Raw genomic sequence first — 9,957 nt, forward strand, 5'->3', positions numbered from 1 at the left:
CAATCGCTGAGCCACGTCCGACAGCATATAAGCATCAAATATTAAATGATAAACTTTTGATCTTCATCAGCATGAATATTGTATGGTTACATTTTACCATTACAGTCGGAGAAGGGCGGAGAAAGGAACTCCTACCTTCATATAAAGATGTCATTTCATACTAACCTCACAAATATTAATAAGTAAACCGGAAACATGTTAGTCTGTACTTCCTGCTAGGATCAGATCGAGTACAGACAGTTATCAATATAAGTGTTATGAAGGCGAAAAAAGCAGTCTGCTTACCAAAGAAGTGACTATTCAAATATTGGGTGAATGTTCAGATTTAGCCCCCTATTATACTCTTCTTTAAAGTTTACCAATAACTAAAAGCGCAATCTTCCAGTGAACGTCCTTTAAATTGAATTCGTCACATGCTTAGCACTATTCAATGTCAAAAAGTTTCATTATGTAGTATTTTGATGAAAAAGAATGTTATGCAAAAAAGTATTTTATTCATATACATGTTCGATGCCATTTTATTGCCGAAAACACAATCACTCTGGAAAAAACGTTGGCAGTTTCTAGTGTGACAGGTAATGAAACTTTACTTTGATTTCTGCTATCTTATATGTTGTTCCTGTAGAAATTCGCCATGTTGAAAATATGGTCGACCGTATGAGATTTTTATGACTCACTTAGGTGGCAAAATCGTCCCTAAAGTAGCGAGAATTCAACATATAAATGACATCTTTCATAACATTCCGCTACGGCTTCTTATGGTTCTCTTCTTTGTATTTTACTTTTTCATCATCTTCTGCCGTTGTACACACTTGTGCAGCTTCTACAAAAGACAAAAGTATTCAATCATATTACAAATAGATTGATACCGACACCATGGCAATCGTCTCTCTCGTTTTCCATTTCAATTTCCATGGTAGGATTTTTTTTAATTAACATAATTTTTTACGGCAAATTCGATATAGTGAAAGGAAGGAGCTATTAACTGTGCAGATGCCGTGGAAAAAATAGATAAGCGTATTTTTGCATAGAATGTTGCGAACAAGCCGTTATCGAAATGAATTGTCAACAGTCCTGAGCATGTTTTTGCTCTGGTATCAAAACGTAACTGTTACCGCCGTTGCATCCGTGACAGCATTTTCGGACATTTTTAGTGCATACATTGATAGATTAACCATATCCTGACCGTACCCTTTGTTTCCCGCCAATAGTTCGCTGAGAACATGACAGTCTGATATGTAACTTGGTCACTTCAACGTTGCTTTCTATTACAATATTCGGGGGTTTTTTTGACATGTGATAGATGCGATAATGCTATCGCAATGTGGCCTGCTAAAAATCTGTGGTGTGTGTTAGTGTGTGTGTGAGTCTCTCTCTCTCTCTCTCTCTCTCTCTCTCTCTCTCTCTCTCTCTCTCTCTCTCTCTATATATATATATATATATATACACACACACACACACACACACACACACACACATATATATATATATATATATATATATATATATATATATATATATATATATCTCTCTCTCTATATATATATATAAGGCATTACTACTCTACTAGGGCGAACTCGAGGGTATTTGTCCCTTAGTATGTTTTAACCTGACCCTCTGCAATTCTTGGTTTTAAAATCACCTGTATGTTTCATCAGCTTTGGAATGAAATCATTCCAGAATGCACACTCCTTGGCTTTCAGAGCTCGTTTGGTTTCCATCTTGAGTGACAGGTCTTTGTACTCTAATCCGGGTACTTTAAACAGAGGCCATTCTGATTGTGACTCTTCATCCCACGCTTTTACGTCACCATCGGACAAGTTGGGGTTTCTGAAATTGAATAATTTTTTAAAATATTTTCAGAATATCAAATAGATAAATACAGCGGGGCACATATACACACAAAAGTCTTTGTCTGTCTGTCTGTCTGTCCGTCTGTCTGTCTATCTTTCTGTGTTTCTCTCTTCGTTTGAGTATAGATAATGTACAATTACCTTTGACATAAGTTTTATGCTATGATAAGAATAACACAATATTGTGAACTACTTGCAATCTTACCCGGTTTTTGCAAAATTAGTCCAATACTTTATCACCTTTAGAGATAGCTTGACGTCATCTTCAGGCATTGTCCAGTCCTTCACAATATCAAAATGCCAACCGAAGACAAATGGTAGGTCCTCCCCATGAGCGGCCTTCAACCATTTTATCTTTATGAATGACTGGGCTGGTATGTGAGTCATGTGATACAGGTACACATTGGAGCCAGCCTCTGAGTGCGCACGCGCCGAGAGATCTGCAGGGCACACGAAATACATGTCGCCAATCGTCTGGCTCAGGGCTTCAAAGTAATTGGCATCCTCCGAGTCTGCGTCACCCCAGTTGACGTACATTAACTTGACAGCGTCAACGACAGCTGGGTTATACTTCTTATCGCGTCCGATCATGGCAGGGTAAATTGCTTCATAAAGAGCCCTGTTTAAGTTTACATCGGTGTCATTGACCGTGTTGGGCATAATCGACACTATAAACCCTTGGCCCTCATCAGCGAGTACTCCCACCATCAGATCGATTCCTCTTTTCGGGAAAGTACCGTCGCGAATGAGATCCATTGGAGATTCTGCCACGACCTTGCCGTCAATGACTGGAGGAAAAGGGATGGAGTCAAGATCCACGCCAAGGCCGGTGATATTTGCTAGTTGTCCCTGAAAAAACAAAAACAAAATGACGTAGCACCAAAGAATTGTAGAAAACAAGGAGAGTCAGTCAATATCAAAGCATGTTGGTAATACAACCAGGGGTTAGTGCGCCCTCAACATTGCAACTTAACTCACCAAACCCTGGCATTATTGTAAACAGTCAGGATGACATTGTCGCGAGGTCAAAACTGACACCAAAGTAAGGGATCTTTTCAGACCATTTACGAATAAATCCATGTGATCTTATACACATTTATCCGTATAATCGCCATAGGAGGTTAAATTATATTGTTATTTTGGCTGCATGTCATAACTGTTGACAAATCTATTTTCATCCGTGTTAACAATTTATAATTTGTCAACTGTTTTGGAGAATTACGGAGAAAGTTGTAGGCCCTGCGTCATACATACATGTGGATACATGTGGCGACATTTGAGCATTAACAGATATACAATGAACAGAAATACCAGTCACACACAGACATCTAAATCAGTGCCTAACGCATGCGCATCTCGACACCTAGTCATCTATATTTTCATTCGTTCACAATAATCAACTTTAACTCTTACCGTTTCCACATTGCTGTGATCTTTGAAGTCTTCAGCAGGCACGCTACGAAGACATTCAACTAACTCCTCGGACGTTTCTCTCTCGCATCCGACCAGTTTACCCAAACCGTGAGCTATCTTGTTTTGCCATGCCACATCTGTACTGATGTATCCTTGCGCAGACGCTGTTCCACTCTTAGAGAGAGAGAGAGAGAGAGAGAGAGAGAGAGAGAGAGAGAGAGAGAGAGAGAGAGAGAGAGAGAGAAGAGAGAGAGAGAGAGAGAGAGAGAGAGAGAGAGAGAGAGAGAGAGAGAGAGAGAGAGAGAGAGAGAGAGGGAGGAGGAGGAGAGAGAGAGGGAGGGAAGAGGGAGGGAGGGAGAGAGAGAGAGAGAGAGAGAGAGAGAGAGAGAGAGAGAGAGAGAGAGAGAGATACATAAAGACAGGCAGACAGAAAGAGATAAACAAAGACAGATAGACAGCAGGAGAGACCGACATGGGAAGCCAGACATGTAGAGAGACGGAAGGCAGATAGTAAATAAGCGATGGAAGAAATTTACGCATTACTGTACAGATAGTAAAACTGCCACATTTTTACCAGTCACAGTTCTCCAATTTCCATGTAGACAAATAATTAACAGTTCCGCCGCTTACTGACTACGCATGCAAAGGCTCATAATATACTATACAGGCAACCGAAAGTGCACTCTTGTAAATTCATTGACGCCGCGGACAGACAGGCAGACAGACAGACAGACGTCGCTGCGACAATAGCCAACGTTTGTCAACACGTGAGCTAAAGATCGTGTGTGAACTGTTTTAATCAGAGGGCCAGGATAAACTGGGTGTTTAAATTTTTTTGCTAACGCAATGCGTAGCGGTCCTACTAATTTTTGGCTCACGTGTTCACACATGTTAGCTAATGTCGCAGCGATGTTTGTCTCTCTGTGTGTCTGTGTGTCTGTCTGTCTGGCTGTCTGTCTGTCCATCTGTCTGTGCGCCTGATATCTCAAAAACGGCTCATCAGATCAGAATAAAATCTGGTACATAGATTCATTTTGCAAATGGCTAGAACTGATTAGTTTTTGGTATGTGTTGCTTGCTTACTTTTTGCTCATTTGCATAATTAATGGCTTTTAAAAAGTGGATGTACATTGAGGGCGACTGCGAACAATTTGATGAGATTTGCTACAAATGTTGATCACACCAAGATACATCAGCCGTGAAAGTTATTAAGGGGTGACATGAAAGAAAATTGCTAATTTGCATATTGAATGAACTTTCCTAATTAGTGATAAATATCTGAAATGACTTGATCAAAGTTGACGAATCTTGCTACATATATTGAAGATACTATGATACAACATTCTTGAATGTCATTCAATATTTTTACTTCAGCCAATTCATAATTTTCATATTTAATGAACGTTCCTAATTAGGGATGTATATCTGATTGGACTTGATCAAAGTTGATGAAACTTGCTATGTACATTTAAGATACGATGATACAACATTATCGAAAGTCATTAGACATTTTTATTTCAGCCAATTCTTAATTTGTATATTTAATTATATCATTTCTGCCAGTACCTAATTTGCGTATTTAATGAACTTTCCTAATTAGGGACATATACCAGGATTTACTTTATCAAGGTTGGCAAAACTTGCTATGTATATTGATGATTATACCGGGTTTAAATAATATTGAAAATCATTTCAGATTTTCATGTCAGCTAATTTGTTATTTGCATATGTAATGAGCTTTCACAGTTTGGCATATATAGCTTGAAGGGCTTGATTAAAGGCAATTACACTATATAAAGCGGTGATACAATGACAGCACTCAAAGAAATTAATTATTTTTATTTCAGCAAATTATATATTTGTATACTAACAACAAAAATCAATGAACAAAAAGACTCCACAGATCCTCAGTATATAGATTTTCTCGTATCAAAAAGAGTTTGCCAGTTTTTCTAAAAACTTTGACAAATTCCAGGTGCTTTCAACAACCCTGTCATGTCTATGTGTTGATAAGCTTACCTGTAGAATTGCTCGATGGAACAAGCCGTCTGTCAAAGGGGATAACACGAGGAACTCGGAGCTTATTGCGCCTGCACTTTCGCCAAATATCGTCACTTTGGAGGCATCTCCACCGAATGCTGTTGAAGAAACAGAAGTCAAGCCATCCGGGATGGCTTGTGGTGTGAGCTACAGAGCATATGAAAAGTCATATTATCATCAGAAGTGTAGTCTACAAATATGACAAATTTTCTGGAATTGATATTTTGATTTCGAGTAACCGGTCTTTACCTGCTATGTTGTCTTGGACCCACTGCAAAGCCAACACTTGATCCAGGAAGCCATAATTACCAGTGGCGTGTTCATCACCTGTTGGAGGATAAGCGATGAAATTCAGTTTTTATGTCAGAATGGGACAATATCAACATCTCGATGCAGTTATTTCACGTTAAGTTTTAAAAATAATAGACCCCTTCTTTCACTCATACATCTTTGCCCTTTCACCTTTCCTGATATTATGTTCATTTCAGAGTTTAAAGTAATATAATCCTTGAAAGTGAAAGACAAAACACTTTTGCTTAAATTTCCCTCAAGGGGTCTTTCAACCATTCTCTTTCGAAATATTAAACATAAAAATCGGGAGTCACCTCGAAGTTTTTGCCACTGGAGAAACACATTACCCAAAATTTACCGATATTTGAAATTCAAAATAGCCATCATCACTGTGTTAACTTAAGATAAATAAAATTTTCGAAGAACTAAGAAGGGTTAAACATTTTCTCACATCAAGACCTTTAAATGAGATCCCACTAGTGTGGTTGATCAGAAAAGAATTGTAAAAATTAAATGTCCGAATATTTGTCCACGAAGAACATTGTAATAAAAAAGAATACAAAATGAAAAGCAGATCAGCTTTTTTGGTGTTTCGATTCGTGCATAAAGCCTGCCACTACCGATAAATCTTTTTCCAGTTCCATAATATACCGAGCAAAATTTAACCGACAAAAAATCTTTAGCTGCGATGAGCCATATACCGACAAGAGAGGAAACACCTACCGGTGGACAAAAATCCGAACGGACCAAGTCGATAATTGATTGCCACCAAGATGACGTCACCAAGGGCAGCCAGTGCCGTGCCGTCGTAATATGTTCCCCCGGAACCCATGAATAAAGCGCCGCCGTGAATCCAGACCATCACTGGTAGCTTTCCGGACTGTCGGGTGAAATAACTTTTAAACTACATTTCCTGGTAGACTGAAGTTAAGGTTCCAAGACAAGAAATGTGACCTTTTTAATCTAACAATTCTCTAACGGTTAATAAACTCAAAACCCCCATAAAGTATACATTTTCTGAAAGCCTACATATCTGGGAACATTTTGGTAGCCACAGTGTTACCATTGTTGACATAACTATCACGTGACAAGATAATTTTGCAAAACCTTTCAAAAGTCGGTTTTCCCTATGTTTTGTCTCAATACTTCAAAATATCTGACTCAAACTTGCTGGAATGCAAGCTGTCACAATGCTCTTTCAAAGTGTGTCTCAGATTTTTTATATCTTGCTTAGTTTTTTTGGAGCACAATTTTAAAAGAATCAACTATGGTAAAATTCACTGCTCTGGAAGTTTTTCTGGCATAAAAACTGTTTAAGAAGGTTTAAAAAAGTTCTGAGACACACTTTTGAAGACCTGTAGAATAGCTTGCACTCACATGAATATCAGCTACATATCTCAAAGCATTGAAACAAAACATAAGGAAAACCGATTTTTGAAAGGTTATGCAAATTACCTGTCACGTGATAGTTATGAAAATAATGGTGTAACTATGGTAACCAAAATGTTCCCCTATATCTAGGCTTTCCGAAAATATACAATTTACGGGGGTTCTGAGCTTATTAAACACTAGAGAATTGTTAGTTTAAAATGGTCAATTTCTTGTCTTGGAACCTTAAGTTCAAGTAAATGTATGTTTGCAAGTGACGTTTTTCTATAATTATTTGACGTAAAGCCCTAGAAGTTTAGACATCAAATGGATTGTTTTAGGGTATTATTCCACTACATTTTATGAAAACCCTATCCGCCACAAAAAGGATCCATTTACCTAGTCAGATACACGCCAACTGTATACAACTACACGTGGACAAACAATATTTTCGTTCAAAGGTTTTTGCTCCTCAAACTTGCAACAGTTCATCAGTATCCCATTCAGGCGTGAAATCATTTGTATTAATGGCTATTCGAACGTTGTGATTCGGTGACTTTCATTTGAAAGCATTCACGTGCTATAAGAGCAGTGGGCCTGGTTTGCAAAATCCGGAGGGGGGGGGGGGTCATGAAATTAATTGGATGCTGGAATGTAGAAACGTAAGGGGGTTCATACATATTTTTCACATTCAAAAATTGGAAAGGGATCACCTTATTTTGCAAAAATTATTGTTGTTTAGTTCAAAACACCGATCGGAAAATAGCTTAAATCATTCAATCATCCCTTAAATACTTGTATCATCCTTCTAATAGACATCCTAGCTTATAGGCAGCCTTGTTTTGCCGTAAATCGGATTCCTGACAACTTTCGCTGAAGGATGCATTTACCGACCCATTCCATGTCATGATAATGACAGAAAGCTAGTCGTCAGGTCAGGAACAATAATCAAATTGTTCCTCGGAATCGCCGCTGTTTCTTCAGTAATTCTAAATGTTTTGAATTGTACCAAATGTATACTTTCGGATTGCAATTATTACTTTAGGGCATTTTGGTTGCGCTTATTTTAGAGTTTTGTTGTTTTGTTAAGGGAGTATGTGGAAATGCTCAGAATTTGTTCTGTCAACACCTCTATAGCTTTCAAATGACAAAAAAGCCTGAGTAACAATGATTTAATTTTTCTCCGGCTTTACCAGCAAAGACTGTCTTAACAGACCGTATTATTCATCCACGTTTGAACTTTGACACATACTGCTGAAGGCGGTCAATGAAGTTACATCGATATTGCTAACTGCAAACTTCATTGATGAACAAAAGCTTGCACATTTTGGAGCGGATTAAATCGTTCGTAACATTGCCCCTTCATTGAAAGGCGTGATTTGTGAGAAATGAGAGAGATTTATATCCCTATCTAATACTCAGAGTTGATGGAGCAGTTTTATTTCGTCGAGACACTTTACGTTTGCAAGTTTTCAATCAACAAGTTCATAGCAATTTAGACTTCCAGGAATGTCATGCATGTAATATTTGCAAAGGAAGGATGAACTACACATAAACTATGGAAAGCTATAGAAAAGGCTAAGTTGGAAAGTCATTTATGATTTCAGTTCAATGTTTACAGCGGCGTTGGACGATCTGCTTGCCAATATAGGTCAGGTCCATGTTTACGCACGAAGTCTTTGTGACACGGCCCACCATTCAATATCGTGAATATGTGCTGGAGGTTTTTTATCGGTTTATTGTATAGGTTTAATATGTAACTCGTCAAATAGTTTGGGAGCAGCGTCATGACAAAACTGTCACCGCCGTATGGATTGGGAAACTAGAGAAATGCTGAGTAATTTGTACACAAAGAGCGAAGGTCAGACGAGGGCACTCTGATTGTTGTCATAGTACCGCTTCGTTCGACGCGTTTGCCAATGACATTCGTGTATCATTTTGTGCGTTCTGCATATTGAATGTCCGAACACCAAGAATCCTTCCGCTGAGCGTGGTCAAATTGATCATGTCTCACTGTAACCATTGACAATGCACGGTCAGGGAGAGACCACCAGATCGAAGGTAGGTATAGTTGTCGAAATCGACAATGGAACGTAACCAAATGGGTCATAGAAACTTACCTCTCTCTGCGGTGCGTAGATGTTCAAGTATAAACAGTCTTCGCTTTGTGGCTCGTCCATCGGGAAAACTGATATATAGGGTTGTATGCATGCTTTACCAAGTTCCTTGGCGTCGCGGACCCCCTCCCAGGGCCTGTTTGGCTTTGGTGCCTGGAATCTAAGGTCACCAATCGGTGGCTGGGCGTAAGGTATACCTTGAAAGACGTGCACTGTGCATTTGACATCGACGTCTTTGTGCGCGAACTCCACCACCCTGCCGGCGACTTTACCCGATTTCAGCTCTACGGTCGGGTCTTCGGCGGCAGTGCAGCCAACCAGAGTTGTAAGAAACACGAGAAATCGTACGGACACCATGGCGGACATTCACCTTTCTTCGGCCGGCGTCGTAAATCTGTCGGTTCGTTTGAACATTAAATGTTAACTACTGCACGGATACAGGTATGTGGACGCCTGACTACCTGCACGAGAAGCAATAGACCACTACACGTTCTTGTGACCTAATTATAGACCAATAGGGCGCATTGAATGTTTGCATTTTGCAAGCATTTACCAATATTTACAAGACTCTTGGCGCTCAATAGAATTACTGATGACGCGACTATTGACTATTTGCATGCACTGGGCGGGAGTTTTTGAATTCACATGTAAACGATGGTTTATCAGGGGTAAATATTGTACACAAGGAGGATTTGGAGCATTCATTATCACCTGTTCTGAATATCAAAATCGCAGTCTCCGCTGAACACGATCATATGTAACCCACGGCTGTGAGAACCATAAACCCCTTCACCGTCATGTCTGCCTGACAGTCAGTGCAAACAACGAATGGAAATACAGCTTTTTATAATACTACAGAATGATGACAGTATTAT

The 9,957-nt window shown here is 39.1% G+C and overlaps 1 protein-coding gene across 1 annotated transcript; it reads right to left on the minus strand.

The window, feature by feature from the left end:
• Positions 1–474: 474 nt before the first annotated feature.
• On the minus strand, positions 475–9,567 carry LOC139124574 (fatty acyl-CoA hydrolase precursor, medium chain-like). The gene is made up of 8 exons (XM_070690707.1): positions 9,086–9,567; positions 6,321–6,477; positions 5,556–5,633; positions 5,286–5,404; positions 3,267–3,440; positions 2,059–2,702; positions 1,643–1,830; positions 475–823 (listed from the first exon to the last, which is right to left on the minus strand). Exons 1-8 carry the CDS (start codon positions 9,446–9,448, stop codon positions 747–749), a joined length of 1,800 nt encoding a protein of 599 aa, XP_070546808.1. The 5' UTR covers positions 9,449–9,567; the 3' UTR covers positions 475–746.
• Between the last annotated feature and the right edge of the window lie 390 nt (positions 9,568–9,957).

The sequence above is a fragment of the Ptychodera flava genome (genome assembly GCF_041260155.1).
Source record: "Ptychodera flava strain L36383 chromosome 23 unlocalized genomic scaffold, AS_Pfla_20210202 Scaffold_24__1_contigs__length_23054250_pilon, whole genome shotgun sequence".
Classification (NCBI taxonomy): domain Eukaryota; kingdom Metazoa; phylum Hemichordata; class Enteropneusta; family Ptychoderidae; genus Ptychodera; species Ptychodera flava.